The 25,564-nt window shown below is 39.8% G+C and overlaps 2 protein-coding genes across 2 annotated transcripts; both read left to right on the forward strand.

Annotated features, from left to right (window-relative positions):
- The first annotated feature begins 479 nt into the window (after nt 1-479).
- inppl1b (inositol polyphosphate phosphatase-like 1b) lies at nt 480-17,167 on the forward strand. The gene is made up of 27 exons (XM_085363233.1): nt 480-1,408; nt 2,835-2,898; nt 4,907-5,045; nt 5,193-5,313; nt 5,745-5,885; nt 6,448-6,535; nt 6,646-6,723; nt 7,038-7,175; nt 7,326-7,440; nt 7,575-7,675; nt 7,754-7,856; nt 7,966-8,162; nt 9,486-9,603; nt 9,759-9,855; nt 9,962-10,100; nt 10,249-10,348; nt 10,515-10,603; nt 11,255-11,336; nt 11,637-11,726; nt 11,817-11,930; nt 12,012-12,100; nt 12,191-12,278; nt 12,515-12,667; nt 13,047-13,128; nt 14,445-15,231; nt 15,322-15,437; nt 16,450-17,167. The coding sequence occupies exons 1-27, from the start codon at nt 1,272-1,274 to the stop codon at nt 16,541-16,543; spliced, it is 3,660 nt and encodes a 1,219-aa protein (XP_085219359.1). The 5' UTR covers nt 480-1,271; the 3' UTR covers nt 16,544-17,167.
- A 5,077-nt stretch (nt 17,168-22,244) lies between these two features.
- LOC146639045 (P2Y purinoceptor 4) lies at nt 22,245-25,241 on the forward strand. Its single transcript, XM_085372786.1, has 2 exons — nt 22,245-22,488; nt 23,918-25,241. Exon 2 carries the CDS (start codon nt 23,969-23,971, stop codon nt 25,058-25,060), a length of 1,092 nt encoding a protein of 363 aa, XP_085228912.1. The 5' UTR covers nt 22,245-22,488; nt 23,918-23,968; the 3' UTR covers nt 25,061-25,241.
- Nucleotides 25,242-25,564: the final 323 nt, after the last annotated feature.

Here is a 25,564-nt window from a genome sequence, read left to right on the forward strand (position 1 = left end):
GATGAGGGGAGAGCTGTGCTTTCTGTTTAGAATTTGAGGGAAGACAAAAGGCAGGGGAAAGAAGAAGAAGAAAATAAATGGGGAGGAAATAACAAAAAGGAAGCAGCATTCTGTTTCACACTCCGGTGGTGAAGCTGAGGGCCTCACAAGAATTCTCCTGGCTATGTCCGCCATCTGGAATGTCGAGTCACTTCCTCTGTCTGCCCTGTGCTCTTATGGGGTTGTCCTCTGCCTCTGTGCTCCCTCCCTCTGCTCTGACAGCACTCTGAAGAACCGCTGGAGACCACGCCAGAGCAGACGGAATCTTTCTGACGAGACACACACAGCAGCACACTCTTCCAGCATGAAAGTAAATTTCCCAGAGTAGCCTACATCCAACCAAACAAACTCCAAATGGAATCTGAGCTTGGAAGAAGGAAAGGCAACTGCAGTGATCAGCTGAACTTTTGGAGGGTGTTCCTATTCCCTTATATGGCAACAGAGCTGGGAAATCATTTGAATTAGTCTGGTTTCTGTTGCATGCCTGTCTGGTTTTAGTGCTGACTGAGTTCCATCTGGTATGTTTCTGTCTTTGCTGCCTGCGTGTTTGCCTGGGAGTGTGTAAGTGCTGTGTGTGCAGCTTGATTTGTTTATTTTGCCATTCTTGGTTCTTCTTTTCCTGTTGTTTGCATGTGGGGCTTTTGTTTTGGGACAAGAGGAGGGCTTGTGTTTGTGGTTTAGCTAGAGGCTCCGTCATTGCCTGAGGGGTGGCTGTTTCATTCAGACTCTGCACTTCTCGCTGTTTTTCTTCTACCTCCTTCTCTCTCTTTCTCCCTCCCTCACTCTGTTATGATGGTCTGTGTTTGTTGGAGCAACACACCCACCTAGGTGCAGCAACTTGCGACCAAAAACTGTAACTAGGTCTTTCTCTACACAAGGATATTACCAGATAAATGGACTGAAGGCTGTTGCTGGAGTGGACTAACCTTGCGCTCAGCTGGATATTTCTTCTTTGTGACCTCAATTCAACAGGATATGTGACCCAGAAGAAAACAACAGGAACCCAGGAAGTGCTAGCTGATAGAATTTTCTTCTTTTTGACACTTTGGTCATGAAGAAGAGGATCATGGGAAAGGCTGAAACACTAAAGTAGACCACTCAGCACACTCAGTGGCTAATGACATAGGTGACAGAGCTCCAGTGCGGTGCTATCAGAGCAAGTGTGACAGTAAACCTATGTCATCACCTCATGTGGATTATTTTTATGATCATAACTCTCAACATTGTTTGCCATGGCTACGGCAGCATGGTATCACCGTGACATCAGCCGTGTGTATGCAGAGGACTTGTTGGCACGGGCAGGGAGGGATGGCAGCTACCTAGTGAGAGACAGTGAGTCTGTGCCAGGAGCCTATGCATTATGCCTGCTGTGAGTACACACACACACACACAATTTCACATACTTAGAGAGTGAGCCGTTTGCCTCTCATAATCGAACACAATTATCTTATGGACTATACTCTTTAGGCCATAGGTGTCAAACTCTGGCCCGCGGGCCAAATTTGGCCCGCAGCCTAATTACATTTGGCCTGCGAAGCCATACCAAATTACTATCAGAGCTGGCCTACTGGCTAATATATATATTGTTTAGTATTAAGCTTTGCTTGTTCCATATTCAGTTTTTCAGCAAAACGTGTTTGAGTCCATAAAAAAAGATTCATTCTTATATCTGGAGGAATAAATATATTTCAATAAATATTAATGTTAGCCCGCGACTTTGTTCCAGTTTTGAATTTTGGCCCACTGTGTATTTGAGTTTGACACCCCTGCTTTAGGCGGTATATTAATAACAAGCACATTTTAAATGTGAAGCCATTGATAGTAATGCTGTATCCCTCAGAACTTAGAAGGGAAAATGCAATAATAAGTGACCCTCTGTATTAATATTGCGAAATGTATTGGAAGAAAGTCTCATTTTATTTGTTTTAGCTCACTGAAAATATCAAATTTCTCATTTATTGTTCTGTTTTTACACAAAACCAGAAATAAGTACACCTACCCATGTAAGACATTTCGATTTTGGCACATAGACCTGGCAAATATTAAGCATTTAGCTCTACAGAATGTCGTCATTTGTAAATTGATTCAGCAGCTTTTCTCATCCTGTCATATCCATCACTTTCACCATCATTTGGCAGAAGGCAGTGAAGGAACATCTGTGGCTAAAAGTGCCTACACGCTGGGCAGACTTCACAAATACACACTCTCCAGACTAGTCAGATGGTATCGTCCAAGTAAAGTCCATCACAGGCTGTCTAACCCTAGCTCATTGCTCCCTGTTTCCCCACTTACCCCTCTTTCTTCCCTGGGGCCCCTGAAAGTGGGCAGGAGCTCCAGCGACCGCACTACGCTGACTGCTCATCAGCCAAAGCCAGATACATTCCTGAAAGCTGAGCCTGGCTGGTCACAGTGCTCCTACTTTCCCTTCATTCTTTTCTCAGTATCTCATTCACTCTTTGAAATTGCCCCCCTCCCCCCTTTTTGTACTGACCCTTTCTTCCATCACTTTCTTCATGTAATATACTGTAGCAAAACACTTTAAACCTGTTCATCTTTATATGCTGCCTGAATGTGTCTTTTGAAGTGATGGATGGAGATGATGTTCTTCTTTGGCACATTGTTGATCTGTAGTCAGTGATCTGTAAAACTACTGAGAAAATTATTGTCTTTAATACACACATGGGATCCACATGGGATCCTTAAAAAAACCTACATTTATGCACACTTTGCCTTTGAGCATTTGCCTTGTAGTATTTTGCAGTACCAATAACCACTGTAATTTTTGGTTTCTAAAGGTTCCAACGTCATGTTCACACCTATCGTATTCTTCCTGACGCAGATGGTCTTCTAGCAGTTCAGGTGAGTGCTCACTGTCACATGGCCCTGGATGCTCTTCCTGGAAAAAAGGACCCAAGTAAAAACACCACACCATACGCGTCTCAAACCTTGTCACAAACTGTGCACACGGAGGGGAGTACGACTCAAGTTAGAAGGATCAAACGTTGGTTTGTTTTTGCCTGTTGTGAGGAGAACAGGAACATGTTTGAGTTTCGTCTCTGTAAAGACTCTGTTACAACTGCAGTAACTTTGTTGTTTGAATGGCATCTCTGCCATGTGGCTGCATGCTTGCAGCATGAGCTCAGCAGCACAGAGGAGAAATTGTTTTAATGTCTCAAAGATTCCTACTCAACCCACACACTAAGTCATTGACCAATGGGTGTGCTTATTTGTCATGTGTATGTATGGGGCTGTTTGTGTTAAGCGTAATGATTCTGTTGGATGTGGGAGAGTTTAAGCCAGAGATGGTATGTGTCTGTTTTTGATGCTTCGAGCAGGCGTATTTAGTTCGCAAATGACCTGATTATTAGACTATTAAAGAACACACACAAGCACAAAGTTTGCACCAACAAAAGCACGCACTCAGTGGGTGAGTGAGAGGAATAAATATTTTTGGGGCATAAACCACAAATCATCTCTGACCTTTCTTTTTTTTATAGCAGTGTCTGCTTATTAAAGTTCAATAACAAGTTTAATAGTGATTGTCTGGCAGTTTGTTTTTTTAAGGCCGCTGACTTGGAAAATTCCTCCAGTTTCCAATAAAGACCTAAAACTCTGTTGCTATTTCAGTTGTTTTTCCACTGCCATGTGTATAAACCTTCAGTATGTATTTTCCCTCACTGGATTTGCTCCACTAACTCACTAGTCGTGCGCTTGCCTTTTTGTTTTTCCAAGAGGGCCATGGAGATATTTTGGGGCCAATTTTGTCTTTCACTGTCTTCTATTCCTTTTCATTTCTTTTTAATTGCTTTTCAAGAGACCCTTGTGGTATAAAAATACTATTTGAAGAGTTCCTGGCAAAACAGACATTTAGCTCAAGCCAAAAACTGGTTTCTCACCACAAAACGAAAACAAAAACTTCTAAAGGAGGGCACAGGAAAAGGGCACACTTGGTTTTGTGGTCTAATATGTACCATGCCATTTTGTAGAGTGTGAGTACCTATGGCAGCATCTTTTCTTTATCTTAAATTCCAATCATGCTGCTTTCAGTTACTTTAAGTTTTCCAGATTTTAGTGAAAACCTTTAGAGAAGGCTTACTTGAGCTTGTGGTTTTAATGTGTGTTGTATGAATCTAGTCATGTATTAAAGATAATTTTGAAAAGAAATTTGTTATTATGTGGTGAGGGGATTTTAGAGGTTTTTTTTTATGCAGGACCACAGTGAAACAGAGAGCTAAGTGCTGCTATAGTCAGGAAATAGCTGGAAGTGATGTCATCTCTCTGTTGGGCCACAAGGGAAAGCTTTCTAAATCTCTCAGGGACACCTTTTATCACAGCAAATCATCTGCATGTGCCCTTTTCTGTCATGCAAATCAATACTTCTGCTTTGCTCTACCAAGCAAGATTTCGGAAGAGGAAAGGGGGTGGAGGTCTGGTGTGAAACATTCATTGAAAGATATGTTGTACAAATTAAAATCTACTTAGTAATTTAATTCTTTTATAACACAGTCGGGGAAGATTTTCTCTTAACAATCTTGAAATCTCATCGTTGATTCTTAACAAGTTTAAGAACTTCTCATTTCAGTGTTTGTGGATCCAAATAAGGCCTTCATATAGCAGCACATTCTTTTACATATACGTTGAAGCTATGCAGTCATATCTGTACTTCTATGCACAACCTTTTAAAAGTGAAATACTCTTTTTAATTCAAACTACTCGACAGATTTAAACAGAATTATTGCATCCCTTACCTTCTGCATTCCTTTTTTTTGGTTTTCTTCCTGTGTAGAATGAGAATTTATGCTAGGTCAAGACATTTTAAACCAGACATAAAATGAATCATCTGCTGTTGCATTTGTGTGTTTTATAGACAACACAAGGGGTGCAGGTGAATTGTTTCCGGACACTGGAGGACTTGGTGTTGGGGTATCAGCAACCCCACAAAGGCCTGGTCACTCCTCTGCTGTATCCTGTACCCCGTGATACGGACAGTGGTGACGAGAGCTCAGGTTGGATGTCACGATAAATCAGTTTTTTCTGTACCCTTTATTAACCTGCATGTTGTACACATAATAAAACATGTGGCTTTAATAGCGATGTCTAGATCCTTCACTCTGTGCTGTAATGTTCAAATGTTGTGTTTCGCGTATGCACAGATGATGAGAAGCCAACTTCTGCTCCAGCGTCTGTCGGCACAGTACCTTTCATAGGCTCCCCAGCAAAAGCAGCCCCTCGTGCCCTGTTTCTCGATAAGTTGCAAGAGCTAAACACATCCAGGTATATTTATTAATTAATTCCATTGCCAAAAATACACCTATTTCAGAGATATTCCTTGCACAGTTTATGTTATAAATTATTAGCCTTTTTTAATAAGAAGTGTCCATATTTGATATTACTGCATCACATAAAGTCACATGCATGAATGTGGTTTCTTACAAACTTATGCTGCATATTAATTTCTATTTTCACGTTAATATGATTGCATCTAATCAGCTCTTTTATTAGCTCATGCACCTGTTGGCGATCAAGCATAGCAACTATTTGCAAAGCACTTCCCTCTTTTGACTTTTTTGCCCTATTAATAAACTGTCTGCTCTGTGTTAAACCGCTGCTCTTAGCCTACTCTGTTTCTCTCATATTCAGTACAAAAAAGATGGCTTTCATGCTTTATACAATATAATCTGATTTTTTCCTTGTTTATTTAATAGTACTGCAGGTGATGTGATTGGCCTGTTGAATGACTACCTCTTCAGTGAGCTTCCTCTTGACATTGAGAATGTGCATAAAGGGGCAACAACACTATGCCACCTCAAACGCACTCTGGGTGCTGCCTGCCAAGGCCTCAACAGGTTAGCATAATTTCACACTTGATTTCAGTGCTGAGCTTTTGACCAGTTGTAGCAGCCTGCAGTGTACGGATTGTTATTGCCACACACAAGGTGTCATTGTTTGCTATATGCAGGACTAGTTCACCTGCAATAGACTTTTAATTTTTGATTCACTTCTTTAAAATTTACGTATGTTTGAGACTGATTAGGAAAGCATGATGGTAAAGTCATTAGCACTATTGCCTCACAAGGAGGTTCTGGGTTTGAATCTATCGCAGGTCCACTGAGGTCTTTCTGTGGAGTTCATATCTTCTTCTTGTACCTGTGTGGGTGCTCTTGTGGTAAACCAGCTTTCTCCTGCAGTTCATAGATATTATTATTATTCTAATGTTAAATTGTCTACAGGTGTGATTTTGAGACTGAGCGATGTTACTCTCTGTTAGCCCTGTGATAGACATTCCCAGGGTTTACCTCACCTTTCGGGATAGGCTCCAGCTTCCGCATGACCCTGAATTGGATAAGAAGTTAGGAATAACAGATGAATAATGGGTAAATTAAAATTGTGCATTTATTTATTCAACAGTGAGATTGATCTGACTCTCTCAAGTCTGGAGACCCTGGCCAAAGTCTTTGACCATCCTAGCTGCTCCTTAACACCCCTCAAGGCACAGGTACAATACAAACTATATATTATGTTTTTTTTTCTTAACATTATGCACTAAATGTAGTAGACATCCATATAGACAAACTAATTGAGTGCTTTTTTTTTATTGTTAACAAGGGTTCAGAGATGGATATAGAGAACCTGTTGTGTAAGATCTCAGCTTTGGTCAGTCTCCTTTCTTCTTTGGAGAAAAAGGTACGTTTACGATGAAAATAAAACTTCTGCTGTGGAGCTGAAAAAGGTCTAACACTCGAAAACTCATTCATATACTTCTTACATGGGCAATAAAGCTACATAACTTAGAATTAAAAGTCTTTAACAAACTACCAGGCAGCTCTTTTTGTTAGTCTTTATCCTTTCCAAAGTTTACCTTTAGTCATAGCGTTCGGTTAAGTGATGATAAAGTGTTAATAATTATACATAAATTAAAACAACCCCCTTTTTTTTCCCTGATAGACAGCACAAGTTATACATTGCAACAATGCATTTGATATCATTTTCCCATAAAGGTATTAAAAGCTTTACAAGATGCTGTGACTAATCACAACCTGGCAGTGCAGCCCAACCCACCCCCTCCTGAACCATCACCGACCTGTGTAACCCCCGCAAAGAGCAATGCCCGGCAGCTGCCAGTCTACTCCTTTCAGGTAAACTAGAGTGAGAAAAAGCCTCAAGTTTTACTACAATCAAAAATCTATAGTCTGTTCTTCACTTACATGCCATCTTTTAAAGAGATGACTGAAAGCAAGACAAATGAACTCATCTCTGACCTTAAATGTACTGATGTCTTTTTTCAGGTGAAGATGTTGAGGTATGGCAGACAAACTGTTTCTGTGGATGTGGACGCAGGAGTGTTGCTTTTTGACAAGAAGACTGGCTCATTTGGTATAGAAAGAGTCTCACATGACAGAAGTAAGGAAATCTTTGCTTTGTTTCCTAGCTATTTACAGTGGCTAAAACGTATCTCTTCAAAGCAAAAATATTGTTTAATAATTATTATATGTATGTATTACTTTATTATTTTCCGTTTTTTCCCTCTTTATCAGTCCTTCAGATTGTCAAGTTTCAGAGCAGTCCAGCCAAGGTACGCATGATGGTTGACAGCCACCACAGCACACCGCGGGAGATGACGTTTGAGAGTGCACGGGTAAGGCGCGATACTGAAGTTTTTCATTTACTGGAATCTGCTGTTTCTCTCATCATAACTCACTGTCATTTCTTTTAGAAATGCGATGCGTTCTGCCAGCTCCTCCAGCTGATGAAAACCAGGCACTCTCAGCGGAGTGAACCTGATGTGATCTCCGTTTTTGTTGGCACCTGGAATATGGGTAAACATTAAAACACAATGGGAGTCTTTTTTCACAGCCAGACAACATTGTGCTGAGTTATTGTTAGGTGATCTTTTTAACTCTGACTTCTTCTGTTTTAATTGTGCAGGTGGCTCCCCTCCTCCTCGAAGTCTACAGTCGTGGGTGACCTGCTGCGGTCTGGGACACACCCCTGATGACTCAACCGCCTTGCTTCCTCATGACATCTATGCCTTAGGGACTCAGGAAAACCCCCAGGGGGAAAGAGAGTGGACAGATCACATCAAAGCAACCCTTCGCAGCTATACTCACATTGATTTCAAACAAGTAGGTGTCCTTTTCTCAATTTTCTTCTCAGCTGAATTCTGTGATTCCCATGGCTAAATATGGAGTAAATTAATCTAAATCCATCACATGTAAATGTAGAGAGATGGGTTGTTAAATGCATGTTAAATCATCCAGATAAGCAAATCCCAAAAAGCTGATTTTGTTCATCTGTTCATCAGTGACTTCTTCAGTCTAAGAGAAGTCACTTGGATGATCAAAGAAATGTTTCACCCACTGAAAACGCTACATCCAGATGAATTAAATAAGAGGTTGATTGAATTTATACATCAAAGTTTGTTAATTGTCATAGAAATGTAATAATTACTTCAACAATCAGAGGCAAGGTCCACTAATAGGATAAAGTGAGGAGCTTTATTTCACAGTCAGCTCATGAGTTGTTCTGCACAACAGCATTTTAATTGTCTTTTATTTATTATTTACATACATAACATCACATTATGTTCATGTCCTGCAGCTTTGGATTTATATAATTACATTATTAAAACTAAATTTAAAAAAATGTTTTTAATACCGAATTTCAGTTTTCCAAATGCTCCTTACAGAATTCATTCAGTCCACGTTCATACCTCTAAAAGAATCATCCAGCTATTAAAACATTTATCTTTACACAGCCCAAAATCTCCACATATTTAATTTTATATTATTCTGTTTGACTTTTTTTTTTTACAAACGGTGAGTTCATGCGCTATAATACCTTTGATCTGACCAGAAGTATTTCAAAAATGAGGCTTACCTTAAAAAAAAGATCAACATTAGTCCTACAGTTTACTTTACAGGTTAAATGAATATCAATATCAATCTTTTGCCATGTTCTACAATTGGGTCACCTCTGTCATTAAAGTTTAATTTTAAGCTCATGTAAATCAGTGCTTTATTCTTCTTATAGCATATACAATTAAAACAATAACACTTTAGAATTTTAAAGGGCAATAACACTTATGTGAAAGCCCAAATATTAATATATATGCATGACTAAGTGCATGTCTGTGTAGGTTCTCAGTCATCCAGGTCATTTTAGTCTAAGGAGCTTAGAAAGAAAAGCGTCTGGACTTCTTTAAGTTGCTTCTTCGGTTCTGAAGTCCAGAGCTTTTCTTTCTAAGCTCCTTAGATGACGAAGTGCATGGGAACACACATTTTGTCTCATGCAGTAAAAATGTTTAAACGGGAACATTTTTAACAACAACACACTCTAAAAATAAAGCATTTCATTCCAGAGTTTGCCTTTTTGGAAACCGTTAAATAATTGTTTTGACTGGTTGGAAACAAAAATGCAGTATTACAATGTGGGGTATTGTCCTGTAGGTGGCAGTGCAGTCCCTCTGGAATATAAGGCTGGCCGTGTTTGTAAAGCCTGAGCATGAGAGTCGCATCAGCCATGTGAACACAGCCAACGTGAAGACTGGCTTGGGGAACACATTGGGTAGGCTGCTCTGCATGATCTCACCATCACAAGTGCACACAAAGCAAATTCAGTAAATATACAGCAAGACCCCCCAAACTCTGTGCATGATTGTTGATAGGACAAGATGTTTCATTAACCTGTAGATTTAAGGTTGACTGCTTCTATTGTTTCAGGTAACAAGGGAGCTGTTGGGGTCTCCTTCCACTTCAATGGAACGTCCTTTGGGTTCGTCAATTGCCACCTGACGTCTGGAAGCGACAAAGTCCTGAGGTGCATTCTCCAAATGTGTTTAGAAATTTTGTGTGCTCTGGTCGTTTCTTGCTCTTCAAAAAAAACCCTTTTTATTTTGTTGTATCTCTTTTTGTTTAATGTCCAGGAGGAACCAGAACTTTGTGGACATCCTCAGGCTGCTGTCTCTGGGTGACAAACAGCTCTTTGCTTTTGACATAAGCCTGCGGTTCACCCATCTCTTCTGGTGTGGAGACCTCAACTACAGGCTTGACCTGGACGTACAGGTCAGACTGACACTGCTTATTTCCTTGTTCTCCTGTTTCTTAACATACTGAGTGACTTAGCACACTTGAAGATTTTCCTAATAGTACATGTGAAATAACAATTATTTGTGACATCCTATACACTGATGTCACTGCTTACTAACTCCAGGACATCCTGAAGCATGTATCCAAAAGGGAATTTGAGGAGCTAATGTGTGCCGACCAGCTGACCCAAGAGAGACACAAAAGGAAAGCCTTTCTCTATTTCAGTGAGTTTCAGTTTTGCCTTGTTTTATATTGAAAGTCCAGTATTATATCTGCACGCATTGTGAAAAATGCTGAAATGCAATTTCCTAAATAGCAACAGTATGATCTCATTATGTGCCACACTGACTTTTCTTATTCTTCTCACTTTCTTTATTTATCATGGTTAAGAGGAAGAGAAGATAGCATTTCCACCCACCTATCGGTATGAACGTGGCTCTAGAGATTGCTACCTATGGCAAAAGTACAAGACCTCAGGGGTGAGCTTGCTTTCTTTTTTCTTTCTTTCTGAAAAACAAGGAAATGTATAAAAAAAATAATGCACAACAGATTACACATCCCGAAAATAAAAACAATATTTACACCTGAATAGTTCACAAAAATTGGGGTAACTTTTAAAGTGGCATGTTGCAAGAAGTCTCATTGTCTGTGGTTGCCGGTGGTTGTTACTTCATTCTGGAACTGGATTAGCACATGTGCCTCACATGAAGCTGACTTTTTGTTTCACTGTGTATTTTTTTTTTTTTTTTTGAGAATGAAAAGATGTAGTAAAAGTGTGTGCAAACAATAATCACCAATCTTTTCAGGGCTGGATCCAAATCACCCCAAAAATCAAATTTAAATCATTCAAGTAAATATACAGTAAATATACAGTCATTAAGACGAGTTATTTGTTACTTTTTTGTAACTTAATCCTCTTTAAAGGGTCGGAAGTGCTTCGGTGATTGACACTAGCTGACCCACTCTCTAAAAATAGGAGGCTAAGCGTTAAACTCATTTCTAGAACATGAATGTTTGGCATAACAGAAATCCTTCAGAGCACACGCTATGAATACGTATTTGAATTTCATTTTTACGCAGACCAATACAATGCACTCTTGATTATTTTATGGCTAAATGCATTCCTGTAGGTGCGAGTCAATGTACCATCATGGTGTGACAGGATTCTGTTCAAGTCCTACCCAGAGACGCACATCACCTGCACTGCATACGGTAAGCCGTGCAGACTGCTGCGGTAATGACCAGTCACCTATCGCCCAATAAAATGAACTTACTCGGTTGTGGGCCATTATGAAAGCAACGGTCATTTCCTCTCTTTAAGCCACACTTCTATTTTGACAAACTCAAGCAAACTGTTGAAACAAAACAGATACTGGATATTATTTTGACACACTCCTTCAAATATGATTAACAGCTCATGTGCTTTACCACAAAGTCATGTTGCTGTAGCAACAGCACACAGAGATATTTAGTGCGGCTTTTTAAATTGTGTAATATATTATCTCTTACTAGGTTGCACAGATGACATCTTCACAAGTGATCATTCACCTGTTTTTGCCACATATCAAGTGGGAGTGACATCACAGTCCACCTCCAAAACAGGTGCTGTCATGGTTGTTGTCCCTTTGGACATAAGCACTTTGACAGAATGTCTTCGTGAAATTAACAGTACAGTATTTTCAATTCAAACAGATTCAAATTCCAGCACGGAGAGGGCCTGGATTATTCTCGAAGGTATTGAGGCGATTGTGAAGACGGCGAGCAAGGCAAAGTTCTTCATTGAATTTCATTCTTTGTGCCTTGAAGGTATGGTTTCATATCAGTAAGTGAATTTTTTGTGAAGCATTATGCACCAGAGTCGTTTATCTTTAGTATTTCTCTTTGCAGAGACGCGACGTTCAAGTGAGAATGACTCACAGAGCTGTGACGTTCCTGGGTTTCTCAAACTCGCCTGGTCCTTCAAACAACTACCAAAGGTCAGGCATTCATACAGAGAAGTGGCTAAAATATAACTCATCTATTTATTATTTTTTTAACTTGTGTTTCACTTGTGTGTCCTATTATAGCTCCTTCCAATTATGTCTGAGATGGATCATCTTCAAGATCAACACATGCTGCTGTCTGTGAAGTCATGTGATGGGTTTGAATCATACGGTTGGTCGCTGAGCAAGTTTGTCCCTTCATGACTGTAGCATTGCTAACCAGTGCCTTCAAAGACCCAACTATGTTAAAACACAATGCAATAGTGTTTTTTATTAAATTTACTATATTCTTATCCATACTAATACTTCCTTTATTTGGCTTTGCAAACATCTCGTGTCAAATCTCATACATAAACAAAGTTTTACTTGATCTAACGAGCATTTTTATAAAAAATATCTTTGCCATAGGTGAATGCTGTGTGGCTTTGCGCTCCGTCACCGGTGCATCTGACCAGTTTGAGACTTTTCTGAGTCACCGAGGTGAGGAAATGGGCTCCATACGCGGACGTGTCAGAGTTCATGTGCCCAAGGACAAGCAAGCAACGCGGGAGAAGATCTATGGTGGGTCACATGAAACTGGTCTTCTTTTAACCTCTGCCTTGCTTGCACTATCACTTCCCACTAAACCTTCATCTCCATCCTCTGTCACTTTCTTTGACTCCTGTGAGTTTCACATTGCTTCCTCTATTTGGTTCCTCAATGATCCCTGGCTTGGCTTTACACTTGCTGGTATCTATCGGCTGCTTCCTCTTTTGGCTCCCGATTGACTGACCAGATGCATCCTGAGACAGGACAGATGGGTATTATGCCATCAGGTCAGGCACAACACACACAACAACAACAGCCTTTGGCCTAATCACCCCAAACAGACTTAGTTTTGTAAGTCCATTTTGTATACTAGAAAATGAGATTTTCATTTCCTGTGATTTGACTTTTCCAGAGTGCTTCAGTATTGAGAAAGATCATAAAGGCTCTGGTAGGGGACACATGTCTCCTGCAGTGACACGGATCCCTGTAACCAGGTGAGGACAGCGTCATTTGTCAAGAAAAGGGGCTCGGTGACATTTTCTGGGACAGACGTTGTACAAATGATTAGTGGATGTGAGCACATTTTGTCTATATTTTTCCATAATATCATGCTTACATTTAGATTCACATTCCACTGTATACACTTATTTTAGAGAATTGTATGAGAGAAATTTGTTTCCCATCTAACTGGCATAGATGCTGAAATGTACTACTTTAATTACTTTAATCTGAATGTCTGAAAACTTACGTTTCCCAATCTCTGGCATCTGATGGCACAAATTTCCCAAGACTAGAATACATTTTTGGCATTTTAAAGTGCAGCATCATTGAGAAACTTTGCTGGTTAGTTAAATACATGCAGATGGGCTTTTCTTGTTGAAGGCATTGTGATATGGAAGCCATATATCTTTAGTTGCCTCTGTCAGAAACTATTAGAAACTGCTGTGCAGGGCTTTGGCTGGGATTACACTTGCTTTCAGACATAGATGCCATCTAACATCACGACCAAATTGTTAATCTCGTGCTTTTTCCAAGTTTGAAGTCTGCTTGGATGAATTATGTGTAGTTTGTGGTATGTAGAGTAAGGTGTGTGTAAGTAAGCTTTTACGGGCACTACAAATGCTGGTGCTTTAGTTACTGCGGCCCTTTACATGTGATCCACCGGAATATGACTCAATGATGATATCTTGTGCCTATGCTACATTCTGTGAAAAATGCACTAGTCCTTAATGTAGACTCCAGGTGGAAAATATAAAACTAATGACTATGTGAATGTAGTGTCTGCAGCTGTCTGCGTACATGCCTGTAAGTGAGCACAATCCTGGCTTAAACACAGAGCCAACATTGTTGGAGATGTGGAAACTATAAAAACAATTGTGGGTAATTACTGTAATTAATATGAATTAAAAATATAAAATGCTTTATTCTTTGTCAGTTTGGTTAGATTTGTTTACACATTAAGCATGAAAAGATAGTGACGCGTTGGTTTATTAAACCAGTACCTCTTCTTTGATGTTTGCATGGCATCCTTATATGATTCAGTTGCTTTCACAAAGTATACAGTAATACCTCATCTGAACTTCTTGAATCTTGCTCCAGCCAACCTTTTATCGATGTTATAATAATAAAAACAAAGCTTATTTTAACTGAAAGGAGCTAACTCATTCTGGGAACTAATTGAAATGAAACTGAAACAAAACTCTAAGAAATATTAGAAAGTTGTGTGGCTAATGAGTGAGAATTGAGGATGACAGTAACTTTTGTATGTGGTTGAGTTTGCTTAATTCAGGGCTTTTTTAATTCATTGCAGGTCCTCAGCTGCTCCCGCCAAACTAAATCCAAGCAGCTACACCAATCCCGCTTACTACATCTTTGAAGGCGTGTCCGTGCCACATAGGGTGGAAGATGCGCTTCCCCATCGAAGGGATCCTCAGGTGATCTGGTCTGGTAATGAGGCTTTGCAGCTCCCAAAAGTCTCAGGGAGGCATAGCTTTGACAGCAGACCTGGCCGCAGATCAGACTTTACAGAAATTGAAATTCCAGCCATGCTGTCCCAGTATTTGACAACCAGTGACCTTCATGCATCCCAATCCCACTCTTCTTATCAACTCTTTCCAGCCAAAACCCCATCTCCCATTCCTCCACCATCACGTAAAGCCATTTCACATTGCCAAGAACAGACTTCACCACCCACAGGCAAATATCAAAGTAAAAATATTGTTCAGGACTCCCTACAGCCTGAAGTCAGTGTAAAGAACTTGTATATGAATCACTCAGCAATCATGAGGGAAAAGGTGAGAAGGGATCAACATCAGCTTCTTCCAGAAAGGACCAACCCTATCAAAGCAGCTAAGACACCATCAGCTCTCCCCTACACTCGCACACACTGTCAGGCCACTGCTTCCTGGATAGTGGATCATCAGCCCCCTGGACCTACAGGAGACAACTCACTCACTGCTTTGCAAATTGCCAAGTCCCTCAGCGAAGTCGACTTTTTCCCCATAGAGCAGAGAGGCCCATCTATACCCTACCAGAGGACAAATTATAGAAATGGCCCTTCCATGCATGGAGATAGAGGATGCAGCTGGGAGAAAGAGGTAGGCGTAATCTTGTTTTCAAAGACAAAGCTATAAGTTCTGAGTTTTGTTAACCAAATAAATAATTCAATATAGTTTATCTCATTGCAGGTGTCGACCCTGCAAGGCGCACCAGAGACTGTGCAGGAACTTCTTAGTACTCTGGGCCTTCAAAAATACACCCTGGGACTTAGCCTCAATGGTTGGGATGATCTGGATTATTTCAGGTAACATTAATTTAGATATTTATGTAAGATCATTATGAGTATAACACCAGTGTATCTGTCCTGGAGTGACTCCATGGATAACTTTATTCTCTGTTTTTGCTTTTTTCTATTTATTTTTTGTCTCTTAATCTCTTAATTCCTGTGGCCAATGACTACAATCACGCAGACCTAAACATTTGAGAATGCCACACACAAATTCACCATCTGCTCGTTCTTCACAGACACAGTTTGAAAAAGGACAACAACACACAAACATACTGTTAGTTTATCCTCATAGCTGTCCAGTTTCCAGAACAGTACTTTAAATGCTTGATTGCCTGTATGTGGTACATTTAGGGGAAATGTGTAAATTCAAAACAAAACACTTTCAATTTTTCCAAACACGCTTTGATAAACAATTATAAACATAGGAAGAAGTAGAAAAAAGCTCATGTGAGTGAAAGGTCATTTCAACACACTTTTCTGGGAGGCAACAATGAGCAGTGAAGAGGAACTAAGGGGATCTTTTCTGAAACATTGTAGTTGCTTCTTGGAAACATATAGGCCACTTTAATGTAAACTCATATGTCATATCTCAACACTGGTACCACTGAATCGTGTTTTTCCCCCACTACTTTCGATCTTGCTTGTCTTTTTTCTTCACAATGAAACTTGGTTTCTGTGAAATCTGCACATGCGAAATGCATAATACAAACATTATGACATTCTTACTTAATTTTTATGAACATGTGATTTCTTGTTTGCGTCACAGTTGTTTCTTCTTTCAGTTGCACTGTAGGAATCTTATCCCAGAAGGAGATTTTGTAACTAAATAAAACTTTTGTATGAGACTTTTTTGATATTATCTATGACTCAACAGCTTTGCGGTAACTTCAGATAGAGTGCAAACTAACAGTGGATGCACATTAGAACCTGATCTTTTCATTACTGGTTAAAAAGAAGGAAAAACTGTGAGCAAGTATGACGATGTGTGTCCGATGCTGGAATATTAAATGTATCTTTAACTCTACAGTGGCATCACTGAGGAGGATCTGTGCGCTGCAGGAGTAATGAACGCTTCACACCGACGCAGGATTCTCGAGAATCTGCCCAGGACCTGGAACTGAAATAGAGAAACGGGCAACATTAATGGTACAAAATATCATAATTCACTCAGTTACAACTGGAAGAACTGTTAGAAGTAAAAGTAAGACAGGCTGCCAGCTGGACATTACTACAGCCCTGTCAACTTTTCATTTATCACATCAGTACTGTAACAATAGATTGTGTGTGTCAACACAGCAAAGAGAACACAGGAAGCATGCGTTGCACAATCTGCTTGATTCTTCCATCCATGTTGCCAGAGCGTGATGTTATCCATGGAAGTCCTTGGTAGGCATTTCTCATTACTGACGCGTATACAAATATTGCTTTGTGGTATTAAGGTCTCATTGATTTTACTGTCAGTGAATTCTAAATGACTATAATATTATAGTCTTTCAATTGCCAGTGTTCATAAAAAGTTATTGTTTTATTTTCCACTTCCATCCCTTCTGCTGTCTGTTTCCATTACACTGCTATTAATGAGCCTGGGCCTGAGCTTTTAAAAGCATCTCTATTAAACCCACGAAGCATAAAATCTATCTGTATCTACTGGAAGTTCATTTGGAAAGCTGATACAAAAAAGGCCTGCCATATGTCATTTTGTTTACTGTCCTATACTGTTATTATCCTGCCGCTTAATCTGTAATATGCCCACTGTGCATGGTTCATGCAGTTTTTATAAAGTGGATAAAGCAACTCTTGACTATCACCAAGCAATTGCATGTCATTTCATGCCGTCAGACAGTTGCTTCCATTGCCGTCCATTGCACAGATCATGGTGTGTTATCTTACTTGAATGCTGTCTGATATAGCCTACTTAATGGCCTAGTACTGAAGTGCATAGGGGTTATTGCAGTCAAAATCATCTACTACAAGTATAGAATATGTAAAATCAGATATACAACCAAATTTCCTTTACAGTGACCTTATATTAATGTGTGCAGTGGAAGATTTATTCTTTAGTGATGCCATGATAATGGACTTTGATAAAGTCTAAGCCAAACAGATGATTCCGTCTTATATCCTGAGGGACATTGTACAAATTGTACGAATGCCTTTTTTTTTCTTTTGGTTTTTTGTTTGTTAAGCTACTTAACACTCACCTGTGAAATATTCAAGCAAAGGCACTTAATTCAAGGAAGTAACCACTGTTGCGCCTAAACAGAATATTTTAGCAAAGAAACAATTTGAAATTGTTACTAGCAGCCTGCCTCAAAAACACATAATTTGTTCTGATTTCAGATAACACAGTTTCATTACCAAGGTGATTCACAAAAAGCTGTTAGCTGAAAACTTTGCATTTCGCAAGTGTGTACTTGAGAAAACTGACAGATGGACCATATCTGAAAGTCATATCCTTAGGAAACAGAAAAAAAAACAAGAAAAGGCCTGACAGAGGACCTAAGATATGCATCTGGACCTTCTTGTGGATCTGTCTGTTTGCCAAAACCTAAACAGAAATGGTCTCAGTGGAAGGATGTCTGTCAGGAAGCCATTCCTAAGAAAGGGAAACAGCGAGAAAAGGCTGGCATATGCCAAATTATACAAGAACTGAACCAAAAATATGTGGCAGCAGATTTTGCAGAATGATAAATCCAAATGTGAAAATTTTCTGTCAAATCATTGTCAGTATAGGGGTCAGGAGAGAAGAACAGCACATATGACCAGATTTGTTATCTTGACACAGAACGGAACAACGTCCTTCAAGAAGCCTGGAGAACTATTCCTGAAGACTACTTAAGAGAAATAACAAGAAAGCTTGTCTAAGAGTTCAAGCTGTTTTGAAGAATAAAGGTGGTCATACCAAATATCGCCTTTCAAGCTTGTTAGAATCCTACAAACTCAGATGTTGTCTTACACATCGTATTGCCATGAAAGGTTGCACATGTTTCACTATGGTAAATAGCTGCAGCTATTTTCAATTTTCCCAGCAAATGATCAAGAAATGATCTTTAGCACAGCACTTCACATCAGATACGTCCGTACAGACTGAAATTATGCCCAAAACATATGAGAGTTGCTTTTGCCAGCTCACCTATAATGACACATTATGAGGTAAAATGATACATTACAGCAGAAAGAGGTGAGACAACTGTGAAGCTGACTCAGAAGCAACAAATAATCCCCGGCGTGTGAATGTTTTTCAGGTTTTAACAGTTGCATTCATTTGAGGTAGTTACTTATTCCAGTACGGCCAAACACATGTACTAACAGCAGGCATGTGTCAGTCACCACTAAGTCAGTGACCTACTAATTGTAGTGATGTCATCACCAGAGGAGTGCTGGTAAGTTCAAAGTATGAAACAGCTGGCTTTAGCTGTAAAACAAGTTTTTTTTTAAAGTCACATGCTTTGCTGTATATGGATGATTTAAGCTGACATACAAAAAACTGCCACTTAGCAGACAGCAGCATAACAGAGTAAAGAAAGAAAAAGAAACCCACGTTACATTTATAAGATATCTAAACTACTCTCATGACTATGCAGTAAAAATGAGGCTGCCACCAATTAACGTAGTTTAGCACAAAGGTGTGTGCGTGTTTGTTGTCTGCCAGCCTCATGAAGTGTTAACAAGACTTCAGCCAAGAAATAACCTAACATAAACCACTAGTGTTATAATGTCAGAGAGTTCTTCGCTTTAGTACTACGTGGAATAAACAAACAAAGCTTCGTTACTGATCTTTAAATCTTCTGGGTTTTGTTATCTTTGAATACAGGAAGTCTAGTTGCTTTGTCCTGTCTGGTCTTTATGCTGAAATATTTTTTTTTTTGCAGTACACGTATGAAAATATGATCGCTTTTCTCATCTGGTTGTTAGTAAGAAAATGACTGTGTTTTTCAAGAATTTTCTTGCAGTCTGATGCGTTAACATCTCACGTGTCCATTGACACTTAACTGACCGATAAGGAGCTTGCTCTGTTAGTGGCCCACTCACATTCCAGACATTTAAATCACCCAAACTCTTCTGTACACAGAAACTCTGCACTGCTACCAACAAGATGACCTTCCCGCATGGAGACACATTCACCAGGAAGCTGACCCGCGCACACACGCACAATCAAACATGGTTACTGTGTCTTTGACATATTAACCTTTGGGTGAAGAACAACAGTTTCTATTTGAGAGGGTTCTGCTTTCATGTAAATTAATTCTCATTTCCCCTAAAAGATCTTTAACTGGCTTAAAAAAAAATTCAGTTTGATGCTCTTTTGTCAAAGTATAACTGACTCCTCTTTAAAATCAGACAACTGTACTATGCAAGGAGATCGTCTCTCTGCATATCACCTGAGTCAAGGAGCATGCTCTGTCTGGACTATCTGGGAACAGATCATAAAATGGCGATTAATATAATAGCAAAATATCTTTGCTATTATCTCTGTTATTGCAATACAGTATCTTATCTTGTGATATTCAGTGTGTGGATCATCCAAACTTTGGTTTAGGAACTTTGCCTCATTTCATCTTACTTTATTGCCTGTCTCCAACAGCATTATTGGACAACTTACCTGCTTTTATTTCTTTATGATCCAGCTATCATTACACGCCCTAACAATCTTGTTTGGCCCAGAATGCAGTGGAGAGGAATAACTTAATCCCTAACAACTCAAGGAAGATACACCGCTATAAAGTCGTGACTCCTCTGACAGATGGGCTGTTCAAATATTATCTCCTATAACATTTCAGTATTGACTGCTATAAAGTTTTGACATGGGAATGAGTCTCATCTCAGACATACAATGCCAGCAGTGGAAGAATTACTGAGCTGTTTTACTAAAGATCAAGTGGCAGTATGACAGTGGAGAAATACTACATTACAAAGTTAACTCCTACAAGCGTCTGTTTTCAAAATTAGAAGTAAAATGTACAAAAAAAATAAAATGTAAAGAACTACAGTGTTAAAGGGCAAGGCTATTCTGTGTTGTGGAAGGTATATAAGCATTAGCCTAGTACTTTTGCGAGATCCCATGTTGCTTTTGCGAGAAATGTTTTTAATTTAAGTCTGCTGGCTTCCTGGTCAGTACTGAGACCGATGGAAGACACACCTGTGGGAGGGGATTTTTATTTTGCGCTTGGCCTAAACTAAGAAAACATGAAATCCTTGCTGGGCAGCAGATACAGTTTTTTAAATAAAAGTCAAAGACATCTGAATAGAGTTCCTAGTGAAAGGGGACAAAGTAATCCCAAGGCCTACTCTGACCTGGCTGAATTCATTAACAACTAGCAGCAGTACCTGCACAGGCATTATTTGGCATGCAGACTGGAGCAGTCAGGGATCAAACCACCAACCTTCTGATTAGTAAACAACCTGCACTACTGCCTGAGGTATAGTACCCACATGTGCACATACTTGTGGAAACACGTGGAGTTGTGGAACAATTCAAACAAGCTTGAAAGTTGACCACCTTTATTCTTTAACACAGCCTGAATGATTTTAGGCAAACTTTCTTTTCTTTCTTTCTTTTTCTTTAAGTAGGCTTCAGGAATAGTTCTCCAGGCTTCTTGGTGGACTTTCAAAGGTCTCCTTTGCATGTTGGCTGCCTTTTGTTCTGCTCTCTGTCAAGATGATCCCACACTGCTTCAGTAATGTCAAAGTTCAGGTTCTGTTGAGGGAAGTTGATTACTTATAATTCTCCATTGTGTATTTATATATCCAGCTTTTACAGCAATGGCAGTATATTTTGGATAATTTCCATACTGACAAACGAAGCTATTGCCAATCAGAAACTTTCCAGATGACATTAAAAGGTGGATCAAACTCTGATTATACTTTTCTGTGTTCATATTTCCATAAATTTTGACAAGACTTCCAACACCCCGGGCCAAAATGCAGCCCTAAACCACGAAAGAGGACCCACAGTGTTTTACAAATGACTGTAGACACTCACTGTCATGCTTCTCTCCTGATCTTTAATTTGAACTGACAATAATTTGAACCAAAAATGTTCATTTTCGTCATTCATCATTTAGATCTGTTGTCACTGAATTTCACTCCAGTTCTTGTGTAGTTTGGCATATTTCAGCTTTTCTCTCTGTTTCCCTTCCTTAAGAGCGGCTTCTTGACAGACGTCATTCAATTGAGACCATTTCTGATTAAACTTCAGTGACTAAAGGGCCAGACAAATCTCTCAGGTCTTGCAAAATAGTGCAAAAATACTATGCATCAAACTGGGTTATCTTTTTGGTAGACTCGAATAAAACAAGGGGGAACAAATAGAACAGTTGACTGTTGACTGCTAGTAACGAAGCAGATAAAGATAAGATTAAAAACTGGTTCCTTGTTAAGCTGTGTTATGTTTAGACACAAAACACATTTCCTGAGTAAGGAGCTTAACAAACAAAACGACATTCTTCTGAAAACCGTCAAGTACAAGCACTGAAAATGAGTGAAAAAGCAGCCAATGTCCAAAGAAAAACGTGAAAAGACTGGACAAATTTTGCACAAGACTAAAACTCCGCCTCATAAATAAATAAATAAAGGGTTGGTTCAAAACTTTTGCACAGCACTGCATTTCTTCGTAAGTCGGAGCGACGGGAAACTATCTTTTGATCACTGTATCCATACATGCATGGGCATGTTTGTCCCCGAATTAAACTCTAGTAGCAGTTCCACGTGTTTCTTTAATTCGATAGCTGCAAAAACAGGAGTCTCGAGTGGCAGCTTGCCCACTCAGCACTTCCCACTTCAACCACACTCTGCCATCTATCATTCCGCGCGAACTGTGTTGGAGTTAAAATGTCGAGAAGTGTATTCGTCGCTGCGCATTAATGACCGCTTAACGCGCGTGGGTTGGATCACAGAGGCAGTGGACAGTGTGACGGAATGAGAGAAGCAGAGTTTTTTTCATACATCTGGATCACGGCTGAGAGTGAAACTTACAATTAAGCGAACTAACTCTCCGTAGCTCCACAGTGCAACAACGGGATCGCGATCCGCAACAACAACACGGCTGTGAGGATCCTGTTGGGCGGTGAGTAGCAGTGAAGTTACCATGTCGTGCTTCTAGAGAAAGGTGCGGAGCCGGATATGCGGAGCTTTAGTAAAATCACATCTAAGATTCTTATTCAGGTTAAGGAGATTTAAATGATCAACCAACAGCAATGGAAAGAAACCGATGGAAGTTCTGTTTAGATACACTTTATTAAACCCTCCTTACATCTAACTTTGCACTTCTTTCCCGATAGATTTCCCAGTGAAATACGGTCTACCCCGTTTATATAGTTACCACGCTTATCACCTTTAACCTTAAGGTGATACATAAATCGATAATAAAAATATAGTTTTATAATATAATGTTTATTGTTTCCAAACACTAGCCTTTAAGTAGTTAACTAGTTGAATTTTACTTTCTGAAGGGATATTGCTGTGCATAGTGACCATTTAAGCCCCCCCCCCCAGTGTTTTTAGACTATGATTTTTAAGTTAAATGAAGGACTGAAATGCTTCTGACATGATTCCAGTAGAAAAAAAATGTGACTCCTCCACAGACTAACTGTACTACCACAACTGTTATTTTCATTGCTGATTAATCTCAGATTATTTTCTATCTTATAATGCATCTTTGGTGGTTCTACAATGTCTCTGTCACCCACCTGCACAAGTTTGTGCAAGTGGAGCTGCCATGCAAGGTGCTGGCCTGGCAACAGAACAGAGTTGGGGTTCTGTTTCTTGCCTCAGAAGGACAAAATTAGACTGGAGATTGAACCACCAAACCTACAATTAGTGGACAAACTGCTGTACCACCTAAGCACCATCCCCACCAGTAGCTTATTCTAAAAACAAAATTTTATAGAGGGCAAATTCTTTACATTTAAACTGAAGACGGTGACATATTTATATGTGCTGCTGTGATATTTTTAAATCTTAAAAATGTGTTTCCTACCATGATTTTGTCAATCTACTTCCAGTATCGGTATGATGGAAAGTTAGCTAAAGATACGGAAAAGTTTGGAAACGTTAGTTGTGATCCCAGAGATATATGTACTCTTTAACATTGAACTTTGTTGATTTTGATTTTATTGTGGTTTTCTACTTCTAATCACTACTCAGTGATGTTTTGCAGTGAATCTTGTACCTAAACAAGATTTACTACATCAGAAGCTTTGATGATTTGAGTTAAACGTTTAAAAAAACATAATTTGTTACCATAGAAATTTTTGGAATCCATCATAGATAAAAGAAACTGTATATATAAGATAAACCCATACAGAGCCAATAAAAAAGTCTTCCTGTTTAAAACAACGGTGCCATAAATTACCTCACTCTGTCATTTCAGTTGCTAAAACAGCTTGGTCCCTTGAGGGATAAATATGCAGCTACCAACCGAAAAAAAAAGGTGAACTTTACAGTTACACGATTTAAAAATCGTCATATCTCAGTGTTTCTTTTTTTCCTCGCAGGTTTTGTCATCTGATAGCTTTAACAGCTGATCGCACAGGTCATTCATAGTTATGGAGAGGGTCACCAGCAGCTCAGGAGGACACAACCGGTCTGTGCTGATCTCGATCTTCAACTCGAGCTGTCAGTTTGATGAAGAGTTCAAATACATTCTGCTGCCAGTGTCCTACAGTCTGGTGTTTGTGTTCGGCTTTGTGCTTAATGCTGCAGCTTTATGGTTGTTTGTGAAGATGCGTCCTTGGAACGCCAGTACAGTGTTCATGTTCCACCTCGCCCTGTCAGACTTCCTCTATGTACTCTCCCTGCCCACCCTCATATACTACTATGCCAACCGGAGTCACTGGCCATTCGGTGTGGTTGCCTGCAAACTTGCACGCTTCCTCTTCTATGCCAACCTTTACTGCAGCATTCTCTTCCTCACCTGCATCAGCGTGCATCGCTATCTCGGCATCTGCCACCCTATTAAGATGATGAGCCTGGTGAAGCGTCGCCATGCACACCTGGTCTGCGGCATAGTGTGGAGTGTGGTGACCGTGTGCTTGGTGCCCAATATCATGTTTGTCACCACCTCCAGGAGGGGCAATGACACCCTGTGCCATGACACAACAAGCCAGGAGGCCTTCGAGGAGTATGTGGACTACAGCTCTGTTGTGATGGTGCTGCTGTTTGGCATCCCGTTCGTCGTCATTATGGTGTGTTACTGCCTGATGGCTCGGGCCCTGTGCCAGCCCAGACAGGGAATATCTTCAAGCCAGCAGAGCGCTGCTTCACGTCAGAAATCCATCAAGCTCATCATCGTGGTGCTTGTGGTGTTTGCTGTCAGCTTCGTCCCATTTCACATCACACGGACCCTCTACTATACGGCCCGTGTGCTGGATCTTAACTGTAAATTCCTCAACATAGTAAACTTTACTTACAAGATCACCAGGCCGCTGGCCAGCATCAACAGTTGCATTGATCCCATATTGTATTTCCTGGCTGGGGATCACTACCGCTCCAAAATGATGAATGTTCTGATGAGAAAAAGACAGACAGTGAGCAGCCAAATATCTGAGCAGGCACCAGCACGGCGGAATAATAACGACAGTATTGGCCTGGCTTATAAAAACTCAGCTCTTAAAGCCAGTGAGGATGTTGAGACGTAGTGCCAATTGCGAGCTACTGGTAAATATTTCTGCACCTGGCTGAACTGTCATTTCCGATCTGAGGCTTGAAGAGAAAAGAACCAGTGTACTGTGACTCTAACTCAGCTGGATAAGCTTTGTGTCTTTCAAGATTTCTGCAGAACAAAACAAAGAAATGTTTGGGGTTCCTCTCATTTTCTTCAGAATGCTATTTGTTATATAAAAATCATGTATTTTTTAATGAGTCTGTATATAACCCAGAGGCGTTATTATTCATTGCTAAACATGTAAATAAACAGTGGTTACACTCCTGTATACAGTTATTTATGAGAAAATTGTGCCTAGGCAGAAGAAAGGGAGACACTTGAGTTAAAGCCTTTAATACAGGTGCCTTAAAGTAAAACGATGAGACGATTGAGTCAGTCTGTCATCTTTGGTGTAGATAATAAGGTTTGATTGAACACTCGCTGATGAAAATATAACAGAAACGTCTGACTGTTGTCTTAAAACATAAGACAGTTGTGA

The sequence above is a fragment of the Diplotaxodon limnothrissa genome, linkage group LG2 (genome assembly GCF_057381915.1).
Source record: "Diplotaxodon limnothrissa isolate DT_005_m linkage group LG2, D_limnothrissa_male_GT1.1, whole genome shotgun sequence".
In the NCBI taxonomy this organism is placed as follows: domain Eukaryota; kingdom Metazoa; phylum Chordata; class Actinopteri; order Cichliformes; family Cichlidae; genus Diplotaxodon; species Diplotaxodon limnothrissa.